General features: G+C 43.1%; 1 protein-coding gene, 1 long non-coding RNA gene and 1 pseudogene across 4 annotated transcripts in view; 1 reads left to right on the top strand and 2 right to left on the bottom strand.

Moving 5' to 3' along the window:
- The window catches only part of LOC140524722 (tumor necrosis factor receptor superfamily member 10A-like), a 39,276-nt gene extending 37,196 nt beyond the window's left edge, over positions 1–2,080 (bottom strand). For all 3 annotated transcript variants that reach the window (XM_072639461.1, XM_072639464.1, XM_072639462.1), the window contains exon 1: positions 1,956–2,080. In XM_072639461.1, the coding sequence (XP_072495562.1) occupies positions 1,956–1,976 (21 nt within the window). In that variant the 5' untranslated portion in view covers positions 1,977–2,080. The remainder of the gene's footprint in view (positions 1–1,955) is intronic.
- A 102-nt stretch (positions 2,081–2,182) lies between these two features.
- LOC140524725 (uncharacterized) overlaps positions 2,183–15,557 on the top strand; it is a 27,215-nt gene continuing 13,840 nt past the window's right edge. Inside the window, exon 1 of the long non-coding RNA XR_011973818.1 lies at positions 2,183–2,855. This is a non-coding gene — a long non-coding RNA (uncharacterized lncRNA). The remainder of the gene's footprint in view (positions 2,856–15,557) is intronic.
- Positions 12,871–13,541, bottom strand: LOC140524724 (ubiquitin-conjugating enzyme E2 N-like; annotated as a pseudogene).

Here is a 15,557-nt window from a genome sequence, read left to right as displayed (position 1 = left end):
AGTACTATTGCGCCATAAGAAATGATAAACAAGAAGACTTCAGAGAGGCCTGGAAGGACTTATATGTTCTGATGCTGAGTGAAAGGAGAAGAACCAGGAGAACTTTGTGCACAGCAATGACCACAGCGTGCGAGAGTTTTTTCTGGTAGACTTGGAATTTCGTAATAACGCAAGAACTTCTTAAAAAAAAAAAATCCCAATGGTGGTTCTCAAGGCAAAATGCCTTCCACACTCAGAGAAAGAAATATGGAAGTCATTCGCAGAATGTAGCAGTTCATGCTTGTGTGTGTGTGTGTTTTTGCGTATCATGTTTTGACTTGTTATATGATTTCTTCCATTTATTTTAGTCTGACTACATAGCATGACTATAGTGAAAATGTACTCAATAGGAAAGTCTATGTAGAACCTATACAGAACTGTATGCGGTCCTTGGGGGGGAGGGGGGTAGTGGGGGGTAGGTGTGGGGGGGATAAAATCTTAATTTTATGGCAGCGATTGTAAACCATTAAAAATAATTAAAATAAGAACAATATTAGGATAAAGAACTAAAATAACAAAATTAAATTTAAAAACTAAAAAAAGAAAAAGAAATTAGCTTTCTGTCACAGAAATTTGCTGCGAAGATTTTCCTCTCAACTGCCTGCTTCAATTTCAGTGAATAGCTACCATTATCGTAATATTTAATACGTGAATACATATTCTCCAAGAGCTCTTATTAGCATTTTACTTCTCATCGGCTCGCCATGGTTTGTTCCTAACCCTGATTTACAGCGTCTTGTGGCACCTGCACGGGCACAGGGGATACGGTAAGTGCCAGGCCCGCCCGGCCCCCGCCTGAGAGGAGGCTTATCCCATTGCGGGGCCCGGCTGGCCACAGGTGGGTTCTGCCCACTCTCTACAAGTCCCGGCACTCCGGTCCTGACCGTGCCCCTGCACACTGCGACGCTCTCGCTACGATGTTTCCGCCGCCGAGCTCGGAGCTCGAAGGTCTGCCAAGCACCGCAAGGCCCTTTATCGGGGCTCCGCTGCGGGTTCGCAGTTTCCGAACTCTAGCCTAAGGAGCTCCGGGAGCTTTCTCCAGCATCTCACCGCCGGTACTGTCCACGGTGTCGCAATCGGCAGCTGGCGGGGGACGTGGGGGAGGGGGAGGGGGAGGGGGAGGGGGAGGGGGAGGGGGGAGGGGGGAGGGGGAGGGGGAGGGGGACGGGGAGGGGGGAGGGGAAGGGGGAGGGGGACGGGGAGGGGGGAGGGGAAGGGGGAGGGGAAGGGAGAGGGGAGGGGGAGGGGGAGTGGGGAGGGGGACGGGGAGGGGGGAGGGGAAGGGGGAGGGGGAGGGGGAGGGGGAGGGGGAGTGGGGAGGGGGACGGGGAGGGGGAGTGGGGAGGGGGACGGGGAGGGGGGAGGGGGACGGGGGAGGTCGGACGGGGTACGGGGCAGGGGGACGGGGTACGGGGCAGGGGGACGGGGGATGGGGACGGGGGACCGGGTAGGGGTGTGAGGAGGGAGGATTGCGGGGGGAGAGGCGCTGCTGGAGTCCCGAGCAGGTGCTAGATGGGGGCTTTAGAGAGGGGTGAGCTCGAGAAGGCAGCGAGGTCAGGATTCAACACACAGGGTGGGCAATAAGTTCCCCCGAAAGATGTTCGCCCAAAGCGCGCGGCCAGCAGTCTGAAGGAGAAGGGGGCAGCGGGAGGCTGCAGGCGAAGCAGACAGACGGACGGACGGACGGACACACACACACACACACACACACACACACACACACACACACACACACACACACACACACACACACACACACACACACACACACACACGGAGAGGGAGGGAGCCTCCAGGTGACCCCGTCGGACCTCACTGCCCCCTGCCAGCAGGCACGTAAGCATCCCCACGGAGCTGGAGGAGGACTGACTGTCCCCCGAGGGACAGAGCACATCGTTCGGACGGGACGGACTCACCGGTGCCGCAGCAGAGGCCATATCGACGATCCACCCCGGAGCGCAGACCCAGGGCTCGGGTACCGGAGCCGACGCTGGCTAACTGGCACCTGCGGCAAGCGGCGGGGCCTCTGAGCACGTCTGCCGGGCAGCAGCTGTTTCATTAGGGAGGAGGAGCCGGAGGTGGAGCCCCACGGGCCCCGCCCCCGGTGCTGTGCTTGCCAGTTGGTCCGATTCCGCTCTCGCAGGGGTTTCCCAAGTAGATCCCCACCCCATGCCGCCGTCCCTCCCCACCGCTCCCCCCGCACCCCCGCTGACTACGGAGGAAGGCTCTTCCACCCTACATGTCACGTCACTCCGAGGCCCTTCACCATTTTAGATCGCACCGGGAAAGGCTGCGAAAAGAGCCGAGAAAAAGCCAGGTTGGCCGGGGAGGCCCAGGCCCGTCACTTGCCTGAAGGCTCCCAGCAGATCCAGAGCCCTTGGCCGAGTCGGGCCTCAGAACCGTGGAAATGGACTGGACAGAACCGCGAGAGGCCCTGAACCCACCCCGCCTGGGACACCGAGAGATCTTCCCAGAACCCACCAACAAATGATCCTCCAGCCTGGACTTGGGAGTCCTGGGGGGTGGGGTGGGGGTGGAGGGAACGGAAGGAGGGGGGGTATTGAACAGAAAGACTCATCTGCCCCTCGGCAGACCCCCCTTCCTTATCTACTAGTTTCCACACCTCAATAACGTTCAGATGCAGAATAGACTTGTTCCTTGTGGGTTCCTCAGCCTCCTGAAGCCCGGATTATCATGAAGACTGGTCCAGTATTGTTAGTTGTTCTGTATTTGGAAGAGAGAGGGAAAACGCCAACAAATACTGGGATCATCCAGTCCCCCTGAAACTGCCAGACGATGCCACTGTGCTAGGCCAGGTATGTTTCCTCAGATCTTCAACTATTTCCATCTATTTCTGTCCACAGCCTATGGAGTATACGTTGATAACAGAACCATGGCTGTTTCTCCCTGCACTGACCTTCACCCAAATGCTTCTTTCTGGTCCCTTGATTCTTCTTTTATGTGGAAGAGACTTAATGCCAAATGAGTGTCTCTTTTGTTAAAGTGTGACTTTTAGCCTTAGAATGCCAGACATCACAATTATCCATTTTCTATTTTTTCATTCCTTTGGTTTTGTTTGACTGATTCTTGATGTCTCATGGAGTCATTAGCTTCCACTTGCCCAATTCTAAATTTTAAGGAATTATTTTCTTCCTTGAGCTTTTATACCTTCTTTTTCATTTGGCCAATTTTACATTTTAAGGAATTGTTTTTGGATTTTTATATATCTTTTTTCCATTTTCCATTTTTGTGCTTCCTTTACCAAGCTGTTGACTCTTTTTTCATGAATTTCTTGCAGCACTCTCATTTCTTTTCCCAGTTTTTCTCCTGCTTCTCTTCTTTGGTTTTGAAAACCCTTTTTGAGTTCTCTCAGGGATTCTTTTTGGGCCCAAGGCCAATTCACATTTTTCTTTGAGGAATTTGGACATTATTGAGTTTGTGTTTTGACCTTCTCTGTCACCAAAGTGACTTTCTTTGGTCAAGTTCTTTTTCAATTTTATTTTATTTTTTGCTCATTTCCCCAGCCTATTTTGTGACTGTTGAGCTCTGTTCCTGGGGTAGCAGGGGCACTGCCTCAAGCTTCTTATGCCAGAGTCATGGGACCTGGCTTTGGCCTGCTATACTTGAGCCTCTAGCCTGCTGTGCTGGGAGCTAGAGACCTTGCTGCTGGCCTGCTGGCTTGCTGGGGCTTGGTCTGCTGCTGGCTTGCCAGGATACTTCCTGCACTGGTCTGTGATTGCCTTCTACCTGAGTGAGAGAGACCTTTCCTACTGGCCTTCTAAGTTGCCTTGGGCTGGAAAATCGCTTCACCTTCTCTGTCTTGTCTCTCCAGAATTCATCTTGAGGCATTAATTTTTAGTTTCTGGGAGGGGACTTTGGGAGAGTTCAGACTAGTTTCTGCCTTCTGATATCATGGTTCCACCCCCCCATCACAATTATCCAAATAGGAAAACATATCTCACTTCAATTGAGACCACATTATAATTTAGTTTTAGGACAAACCCCATCAAATCAAATCTGATTTTACAGTCACAAACGGTAACTTTCAAATTTCAATTTTCCCAAGGGCCATTAGCTGCCAGCACCCCAAATGATAAGGACTTCTGCCTTCAGTTAACTCACCGCCAAAGATTATGGTGGCAGTTCCACATCCCCATTTCCCTCTTCTGGGGCCCCCAGGCTCTTTTAAAGTGTGGCCTTAGAACATCATGAAATTGTGACTGTATATCTCAGACACAAAGATTGGAATAAACCCTTCTACTTGTCTTTTTTTATGTTGAAAATGTAATTTTAATAGATAATTCTTCACCTTACATAGGAGCACAATAAAATGCACCACATTCTGAAGCAACTCCAGATGATATGAGATAAGAGTGGGGAAACTTCAGATGGGGTACACAACCATCACCTTGAACTGCAAGAGACAAAAGTTCCACCTGCCAATGAACATGAACATAACTCAGACTGACTGGCCATATGATTGGCTTAAAAATAAAAAGAAATCAAATATGCAGAGTGAGAAAAGTGCAAAGAGAAAAAGATAGGACAACTAAAAAAAATCATGGGAAATCAAATTAAAGAAGAAAAAAAGGCGTGGGAGAGGGGCTGAGGGGAGCTCCCTTGAAGAATACCTATGGGATCAGGAAAAGATTATGCAGAAACTTTAAAGATTGGTTATATTACAGTAAAAATTGAAAGACTTTCAAATTAAGGAAAACTTTCTAATATTTCAGTTTAGCTGGTCAATATTTTGTTCATCTGGTCTGTAGATAAGATTGTGATAAATGACAGCAAATATTGAATAATTAGCAAATCTATTGTTGTCCTATAAAATACTAAAGGTCATGTATTCAATTCAGACAAATTGGGAAGAAACAAAATTATAATACCCATATCAATGCCAGACATGAAGTGGCACAAAAGGAAAGTTACACATTTGCCCATCACAACTGCTGCTTGCTGTCAGTCTTTCCCTGGACAGTAATTATCGAACATTCTAGGTCTAGATACCAATCGTCATCTAACTGATCAGACAGTGATAATTTTGTACACTTTAGTTTATTTTAATTAACATGTCAGTCACTTTAGCGATTTCTGTATTTTGGGATCAGTTTGTGAGTATTCATTTAACAGCATTTTATCGCATATCTGCATCAATGAAAAGAAACTGGCAAAGTCCACGTCTTCCTGTGTAATGTCAGATGGCAAAGACCCAAAACAGAAAATGTCCTGGACGAGTTTCAGTCTTCAAATACTATTGTCACATTAGGGAAATGAAATAAACGCAGCCAAAGAAACTGTACAAAGGCAAAGTAGAATAGCAAAGAAATATTTTCCTAAAACATAAGATTTACAGAAGTTTCCAGGCAAGCCATACAAAATGGTCACAAGCTTTTCTGGAAGGAAGGTTTCTACACTTGACAGCAGAATCACGATATTAGTGAGGGCTGGGATGTTTACTGTTCCCAGTTTTGTTCAAACACCCAGGCTTGTCCATGTACAGTGTCTAAGGAGTTAGACTTGGCTAGAGGGCATGTTCTAAAGTACAACTGGTTAGCTGTTTTAACCAATGCAATTGGCATCGCCATAAAAAGGGAGAAGGAGCCCACAAAACTGGAAGAAAAAAAAGACACACCCCTGCAGCTAACTGACAACTAATTTCATTCACAGTGACCACAGAGCTGGGCCACTGCTTTTACACAATTTCACAGCAATCCAGATGATACTTCTAGCCTCTGCTCATGCATTACAACAGTGAATCAGGACAAGACAGAGACTGCTAATGTACATTTAGTCACCAAAGGACTGAAGATGGTCTGAGTTTTTATTCTGTAATGTTTCTAGGACTGTGTCCATTAAATGCAAATAGTTAGAGACCAACTTGACACACAAAAAATGTATCAAGAAAAATTTATTAAAAATGGAGTTCAGAGTAGGGAAGGCCTACGTTCCTTCCTCTGAAGGAAGGGGTAGCTTCCAGCATGGCCACTGGAAGGACTACCACCAGGTCAGGATGAGGCAGGACCCTTATGGAAGTCTGAACTTTGGATTTCCCCGAGATACTGTCCCCTGGCCATGCAACTCCATGTTCTCCTCTCTGATAGGTCCTTCCTCACACAGCTCCTTGGGCCTGTGCATTAGCTTCTGACCTCTAACCTGCCCATGCTAGGTCACAACCCCTATCATCTAGCAATGTGGACAACAGAACTTTCTTACTTACCACAAAATCCCCCCTCTTTCTTTATTAAAATTTCTGTTTCCACACCCAAATCCAATCAACAAATACCTCCTCACTTTCTTTCCCCTATGAATTCTTCCCTTCATCTATCTCCCTTTTATATGAATATGGGAAGGAAGCAAAGTTGACCAACACATTGACAAATTACAGGGGGCAGTCCCCTTGTTATAAGTACAGATACAGAGATTCAAAGAAAAAGGTAAATCAATGAACTGTCCATTTTGAGCTTCCATCTCATACAGCAGTCTGGGGAGGAACATCATCCACCCCCATGAAGATGACCACCATTCCTATCACTCTTACAAAATCAAAATTGAAACTTTGGCCAATTGTCATGTTTAAGAAAGTCACATTTAAACGTGACTTATACATTTTACACGGATTCACTATTCATTCCCCCCATCAGGAAGATGAGATTTCACTAGAGTCAGTAACAGGCTCCAGTACTTACAGAAATACAATAATCGTTTTTAACACAGTACTTATCACATCATAAAACAATTCCAACTTCTGGTCACGTGACGCTTCTTTTAAAGCATTTACAATATATTATAATATATTGTGGTCTACAGACCACAAACCATTTTTCTTTTAACATTAACCAACTGAGACAAAATCGTATCTACATATGCTAGCCTCACAAGCCCTTGACCTGATTGTCTCCACACTATTACTAAGAATTAAAGGACCCTAAGTTATTGTTGTTGGTCTAAAGTCCTAAGCCTAATAGCTTAATTTTAGACTTAACCTCAAATGTTCCCCTACCAACAACCTATTATTTAATAGATCTGGTATTATGCCTACAAAACTTTTGATTATATAGGAAATTGCCATAAAGAGTAGGGACATTTCAGGGAAACACCATCTCCCTAACTTCATGTCAATTCCAGGTAGAAGTAGATTGTCAACTGGCATTCAGCCAGGCTTAAAGTCTGCCAAGTGTCAATGGGGAAATTGAGTCAGGAGAGTCCTACCTCCATTCAGGCTGAACAGTTGCTCTCCCAGGCTTCCCATGAGATCACCCCCTTGTAGTTGATACCAGCATCTCACAGACTTACTGGCATCATGGATCAGTGGCTCAGGCCACTTTTCTAGATATCCACACCTGGAATTAGACTCAGAAGGACAGTCAGTTAATCTTAAAATAGCAGGCTCCAATAATCAGTTTTAGAGATGACTATAATATCACATTGGCTAAGGAACATCTTTTGAAGCAAGTCTTAAGTGACTTACATGCCTTTTTATATATGTTCTAGTTCCTGGTTAAATAACAATCATAAGTCATTGCTCTAATAGATTTACATCTGTTTCCCAACTAGTCTGTGCCTTTTTAATCCTGCTCAATCTAAAAGAATGAACTATACATATGATAAGTTCAAACACTAACTTCAACTTATGTTCGTGAAGTGAATTCAAATCAAAAAAACATTTAATTTTTCCATCAATGCCAAATATTCCCAGAGGCTACCTACCTCTCAGAGTGAAATTCTTTTCCCCAAACTGAAGATCTCTCTGCCCAAATCTCTGTTCTACTTCCCACTCTCAATCCTATCAATCCAAATCTCCAGTTTACTGGCTACTCCCATCAAGACCATTCCTGGAGCCCCCAGACCACCTGGGACCACCCTTTCTCAGTAAGAGACTCCTTCCCCGGAGTCCCTCTGTAGATAAGATACAATTACAGTTAACTTTCAATCCCAGTCTTGGTCTATGGAACAATGATACAACATCTTGTGTATACTTGGGTTTCCTTTCCTTTATCTAATTATTCCCATTACATTCAGAAAGAAAGTTCTCAAAGATTTTATCTTACATCTTAGATCTTAAATTTGTCCTAAAAAGCCAATCACTGAAGATCATTTCTTATACATTTTCAGATTCTCACCAAAGCAAGTTCTTTATACAATCTCCTCAGCTGCTGGGGCTGTACTTTTTGACTAGCCTGAGGACTGCTCCTCTTTTCCACGCATATACACGCAGTGTACCAGCTTTAGGTTTTAGCATTAGAACTATAAATGGCTAACAAAATTGTTTTAGCTGTGAACATAAACAATAAATTTCAGATGACATCAATTGCATTTTCATATCATAAAAATTATTGACAGAAGAATGGGCTGTCTTACCAAATGCAGACAGCCACTGACTGGCTTCTCCATCCTGACCCAGCCCCCTTCACCCTCTACCCATGGCTGTGACTATGTGCTGAACCTAGACACTTCAAGGTTGTAACTGCTGTCCCTTCAATAGTCAGGATAATAGCTTCTACTTGAAAAAGGGCAGAGTTTTCCTTTTCTCCCTGAGTAATTTCCCTAATTTTTTTTTTAATTTACTTACTTTCGAAGTGCAGTTGTTAGGACTTCTAATAAGCAAATTATCATATGATCTCCTTTTCCCCATCCTCACTCTTCTGATAATTCCATCCTTGGTATTGTGGGGTCACCATTAGCCAAATGATCAGCTGACACCTGAGGAGAGGAGGGGGTCAGCAGGGGAGGTACCCAGAGACTGCTGTGGGAGTAGGGCCTGAGGCCTAAGCAAAGTTGCCTCAGGGAGAGGGACTGCAGAGGGTCACACCTCAGCAAGACCGGTTGTTGGTGCTGCGGGAGAGGGAGAAGGCCAAAACCCTGAGGGGCATAAGAAAGGGGATCATCGAAAATGTCTGGTTGAGCCCCATTGTTCCTTTTGAGGGGCAGTTCTAGCTCCAGGCATCTCACAATCTTTCCTGAGAACAAGGTCCTGAGAGAGCTGGACAAAGGCTATTACATAGGAAACGTCTATCCATTTTCCTTCTAGGCACACAGTACAATTCTAACTGTAAAAGAGTATTCATTTTTAAAGTCCCCAAAACGGGCCATGCTTTGTGACCTTCTAGGTAATACTGAGGCCAACAGTGTTGCAAAAGAACACCAGCTTTTTCCTTTTCTTTAGAGAAACTAAATTTTTCCCAATTTTGTAAAAGACAAACCCAAAGGCAAATTTTTGGGGATTGAAGAGGATTGACCCATTACAGGCATGGGACTGAAAGACCCTTCCTCCATAAAGGAGGATGTGGAAGTAAGCCTTGGGAAAAGATACAAGGGAAAAGAGATAACCCTAATTCCCTAGCGCCTAGGGAATTCAGAGAGTTGGGCACACATTTCCCAATAGAGCGTCCGTCCTTGTCTATGCTTTGGAGGGTGTGCCCAGGTGTACAGCCTGGAACACAGCCACTGGGCTGAAAACCTGATTGCAAGACAGCCTTCTAGCTGCCTGACCTACTGAGACCTGGGGTCAGCTCCGAAAACCATTTCCAAGGTGCTTGGAGAAAGAGAAGGAGAAAATGAAAGGGAGAGGTTTCCATACCTTCCAGTCTTGCCTGAAGAGGAGCTGTATAGTTCCTTGTCTCTTATTTTCCAGTCCCCATAAAACCATAAAACCTTAATATAACAAATTAACTTACAAATACAAATTGGGTAGGCCTTCCAAAAACCATACAAAAAATTTTACAAAGCATTTCTTAATACAAAAAATATTTTCCTCTCTTAAGAACAGTTTAACAATTTATCACAGCCCCCTTGAACCTAATTGACAAAAATTACAAGGCAAGACCTAAAACCAAAGCTTTTTCAAACCCTTTTTGCCCGTAAGTTTCCTTTTACAAAGCATAAATAGTTGATTCATAAAATTTCCTTCTTAACAGCAGAAATAAACTTTTAACATACTTAATACATCCTTAGATGGAACAGGGTTGAAAATCACACCTACATATACATATAAATATATGTATATATTTTTAAAGGATTCTCATTTTCTCAATAAAAATCCTACAACAAGGAAACTCTTACAAAAAATTCTGAACAGCTCTTTTTTAACCAATTCATCATTAATTTGACAATGCAATTCCTAACATAACATTTGGATGGATTACCTAAAAATTTAAACTTGTTTAAGTTTACTTAAAACTTAAAATAAGCCATTAACCCATTCAGCTTACCACACTCTATCACCTGATACCCTTTCAGATAGAGTCATCTCAAATTTGATTACCATCAGCAATCAAAACCCTTATTTCTCCAAGACTCTCAATCCCATTGCTCAAGACTATCCAGCCTTCCTCCACATTTTAACTATAACTGTTTGCACTGGAATCCCCTTTCTAGCTTAAATCTATCATTATACAGCAAACATCAGCATTTTCACTGCTTACTTATAACCAAATGTCAGTTTCAAATGATCACATTTCTACCACATCCTTTTAAAACCTCAATCTATAGATAACAAACTCTAAATTTAAAAATTGTGTAACAATTACGTTAGATTAATGTTGCAGCTAACATATACCCATCATTATGTTAAGCACTTTACAATCATATATGCCAAATAACAATATCTTTCTGCTTAATTCTGACAGGAAGAGCACCACGTCACTGGCCATTTTCAGCTGTGAATAGCCTTTTCCCTTTTACTCTACTTCCTTAAGAGCTGAAACACCATCCTCTGGCTTCCCTCCCCCCTCCCAGGCCCAGCAGACCAGGTCTCCCAGTCTCATCCCAGCCTTTAAATCATATGGGGGGGTGGGGGGGTAGGTAACCTTCCCCTTGTCCACATGGTCTGAGCACATGGACAGATATAAAGTTTCTAAGAGAAATCCCTGAAATTCTAAAATGAATTTGCAATTTTACACGCGTCATCTTTTGGTATCGGATACATTGACCCAATTCAAACCTAACGTATAGATTTTAGCTTGAGCTCTCATTAAATCAAAACTCAACTTTTCACTCCAGACTGCCCATCTTTTACTCTGCTAATTTCCGTTACAAAAGAGATCTTCCTTTAGGTGAAGTTGGGAATGGCCTGCCATTCCCTTATCTAAGGAGGACTTTCCCAGATCCAAAAAAATTTTGAATCAGATTAATTAAAGAGCCTCCTTGCCCAGGCAAAAAAGCCTAAATAATTTAATACTGACAAAGTGTGACTTCCAAGAGTGAAACTTGGGAGCTTAATAACTAATAGTAACAATTACAAATCACAGCAAACAACTTTTAAATCTTTAAACGCAATAACCTTCCATATCTTTGTCTATTGGTTTCCCAATCAAGCTAAACTTTTTCTGAATTGGGATGGGGGAGGGAATACAAGGTCCAAGCACATCCCATTCATATTCCTCCCCTCCTTTTATATTTCAAAAGAACAAATACTCACCATCTCTTCCAGCTTCTTTGTTCCTTAAAAAGAAATCTTAGAGGTTTAGAGCCTAACAATTTAATTTAATTTAACAATTTAACTAATAGAGCCATATTTTTTTTTAAGTTGAATACTCTGCAAAGAGCCAAAATTTCCCTTTCCACATTCACAACCTGGCCAGGGCTCTAGAATGCAGAAAGAAAGATTTTTTTTTTTAAAGCAATTTCCTAAAAGTTTTCAAACCTTCTATTAACCAAACAGTAAGGCATTTTTTTTCTCTCTCTCTCCAGCCCACTCACTCCTGAGGCTGCTGTAATGAGGGAGAGAAGGAGATCAGCCACAGCCCCAACCACTCTGACTGGCTGCATTGACAGTTTAACAAAACACTTCACAGACACACAGACAAACACAGAACAAATAGAGCAATACAGATCCTCTCTTTTTAAGAAATAAACTAATTTCAGATTAGACTGGTCAAAATTCAACTAGTCATCTCAATTTACTCTAACTCCAGGCCAATTCTAAGGATTAAATTCCTCCCTAATAAGCCCACTCCAGCTTCTGGGACAAACACTTAGAGGACCTGATACCAGATAACTTAGGGAAATACAGGTTGGTCACTCTTGGGACTAACGTCCCTGAGCCCTAGTGACCACCATAGTTCTTTTGATCTTGGAGCAGATCGAATCCTCCCAATATCCCCAGGGGCTCTCCTTCCTGCCATGGCTCAAATTCCCTGGATTCTGTCCAAGTTTTCTCTATTTGCTTAGTGCCAATAAAAAACTTCCTGAGAGGAAAAAGGAGCCAATAAAGATTTTGCCACTCTGAACTCTCCTTGCTTAGTAAAAGACTGATCCAGAGTGAAAGTTCCCAGGTGACCTGATCTGTGACTTACGTGGTCCCCTGGCAAAGTTTTCTCCCTTCCTTACTTCCTCTGAACTCCTGCCCATGGTCCGAGATCACATGCTTGGACTGGAGATGTAACTTACAGGGACTGTAAAAACCACCTTTTTTACAGGAGCGCTCATCCTGTAAATTTAATCTCATTTCCTCCAAGGCAGTGAGTCGAGTGCCCCTTGTTTGGGGGAGTCCCACGTTGGGTGCCAGGTTTGTTAGAGACGTACTTGACACACAAAAGAGGTATCAAGAAACATTTATTAAAAATGGAGTTCAGAGTAGGGAAAGCCTATGTTTCTTCCCCTGAAGGAAAGGGTAGCTTCCAGCATGGCCACTGGAAGGATTACCACCAGGTCAGGATGAGGCAGGACCCTTATGGAAGTCTGAACTTTGGATTTCCGGGGATACAGTCCCCTGGCCATGTGACTTCACGTTCTTCTCTCTGATAGGCCCTTCCTCACACAGCTCCTTGGGCCTATGCATTAGCTTCTGACCTCTAACCTGTCCATGCTAGGTCACAACCCTTATCAGCTAGGAATGTGGACAACAGAACTTTCTTACTTCCCACATAAACCAAAAAGGAAGAGGTGTTTGCAGAACAGAAGAAGTGATGCACACTTGATGTTGAGATTGAATTTAAATATTATTCATGGCATATAGCCTGGTCCATGCTCTGGCTGTTTCTGCGGCTTAGGCTTCATTGGTCTTCCACTGCTCAGCTACTTCATTTGCTAATGGATCGTCTGAATTAGGAGCATTTAACAAAACTTGGATTGAGAGCAGCACTGTACCGGTCTGCAGCGCTGGAGAACATTTATCTTTCAAAATATCTAAACATATTCTTCCCAACTTGTCTACATTAGGGTAATAAATTTTGGTCATGAAATGTACTTTAGGAGCTGCCATTGGGTATTCTTCAGGAAGAAAAAGTTCAAGTTCAAAAGTCCCTTCCTCAAAGAAGGAATCCTGTGGGCCTGCAATGACTACAGGAAAATAACGTATTGCTTTCATCTGGTTCTGCTTTTATCCCAGGAACTGATTCTGCCAGCAAACCCTGGGTTTCCTTAATGATCCTGCGGGGCAGCCCTGCCATCTTGACTGATCCGGAATTCAGCCTCGGAGTCTCATCTCCAGCTCCCTAATTGTCTTTCAAGGAGAGAATTTTAGTGTGCTATACTCAAGTAATTTTATGCTGCATACATATTACTATAGTTTTCATTAGGTAAATGTTGCTTGATAGAATATTCTCAAAACAGACATTTCTACCCAAAATAAAGTCTTCTTCTTATCTCGATAAGATAAAAAATAGTCTCCTGAAATCTCTCTTTCCAAAACCCCAAACCCTCAGGACAAACAGACTGACTGGCTTTAACCTTCCCTCGTTTCCCTCATCTCCTTTTGCTTCTCCCTTCTCTCACTGCTCTTCCAGTGGGCTCGGATTAAGGCCCTGCAAACTTCACACCTGTGCCTTCTTGTTACAGTCTGATGTGACCTTCACTTCTTTTCTTCCTTCTTTGTTTTTTCTCTTTATTTCCTTTTATTATTTTCTTTATTCCCAATTCATCCCTGGTTCCCAATCGTGGTTGAGACTGAGATTCTGCTGGTCGTTCCTGCATGATTTCTCTCATATTTTACATGCTGAGTGGCATTGTCACTGAATAAGGCTTAGTTTGGTTTTAGTATTCTCTAAGGGGTAAAAACAAAACAAAACAAAAACTTCCACTGAAGTAATCAGTTTATCACCTTCCAATGGAAAAAGTGATTTAAAAAACCCAGCAACCCCAAGTCTTAAGCATTATTTGCATGTAATCTTGCTTTTAGGGAGCTCCAGTCTTCCCCTGCTAAAAAAAAATCAGCTAAGATATTTTAAGATTTACAAAAACATTCAGACCCTAATTTAGAAATTGATAGTAAAGACACTACCTTTCAGTTACAATCAGTTTCCAATGCCATAAATTCTCCTTTCTTGATTGTTTCAGCTCTCCCCCTCAGCCCAATCAGGGTTAAAACTGAGAATAGATTATCATTATGCCCACTGAAAGTTTGATCAATGGGAAAGTGGATATATATAACTTGCTCACTGGAAGTAGAGCTTAGTATCAGAACTTCAGCATAACAGAGAGGGGAGAGCTGATTTAGGTATAAAACTTTATTAATTAACTTAAACAATAATGTTGAATCATCCCAGTTTCCTAACCACTCTACAATAAAGGGGTTTCAAATATCAGCTCCTTCTGAAGATTTAAACCAATGCCAGTAGATCTAAGCAGACGTCCCATTTCCAAAGTCCTTTCTACCTACAAGGTCAACATATTTACTTAGAATCAAGCCTTCCTGGCTGATTCTGGGAGCCTGACTCACTTCCTCGGCTGCCCTGGAGTTGGAGATCTGGATAATTGCCATCTGTACTCCACTTGATATAAACAGCTTTATTTGTTAAGATTCTTACTCAACCATTTCCCCTTTTTTTTCCTTTTATTTTACTGTCATAGATATAGGTCATAGGACAACAAGGTAGCCCAGTGGCTGAGTCTGGGGTCAGGAAGATTGTCTCCCTGAGTTCAAATCTGGTCTCAGACACTTACTAGCTTTCTAACCCTTGACAAGTCACTTAGCTTGTTTGCCTTCATTTGTAAAATGAGTTGAAGAAGGAAATGACAAGCCACTTCAGTACCTTTGCCAAGAAAATGCCAAATTGGGTCACCAAGAGCTGGAAGTGACTGACCAACAGAAAAGCTATAAGTCATAAGGAACACAATTCTATCAGGTAGTTTAGCTTCCTACCCAGGGACTAAAGCTCATCTGCAGCTTTACCGTTTAAATATTATTTTGACCATCCAGTCTCTAATCAATGAATACAGTCTCAATACTGTCTTTAGTCTTGTCTACCATTCTATAGGATGTTCATTTGCACCTTGGCTAAAATTCTATATCTACTTATAACTCTCCCATTCTTTCTGGGAAGTGTTAGGGGAGTGTATTGCACCCAGAGTGGGGGCCACTACCTGGCTCCTTATTTGCAAAAGGAGAAAGAGTTTTCTGATCACCAAAGCCTGTAGGAATAGGTGTCAAAGCCAATGGTTGGGCAGAATTTTTGATTCTCAGAGTCTGCCCAAATGTACCAATAAGCCATCTGGTAAAAGGATAGATTTTTTTTAAGCCAGTCTAAACCCACAAAGGATGTTTAAATCAAAAGAGTCTCCTTAGGGCCAAGGACATC

Source organism: Notamacropus eugenii, chromosome 2, assembly GCF_028372415.1.
Source record: "Notamacropus eugenii isolate mMacEug1 chromosome 2, mMacEug1.pri_v2, whole genome shotgun sequence".
In the NCBI taxonomy this organism is placed as follows: domain Eukaryota; kingdom Metazoa; phylum Chordata; class Mammalia; order Diprotodontia; family Macropodidae; genus Notamacropus; species Notamacropus eugenii.
This window is presented reverse-complemented; position numbering and strand designations above follow the sequence as displayed.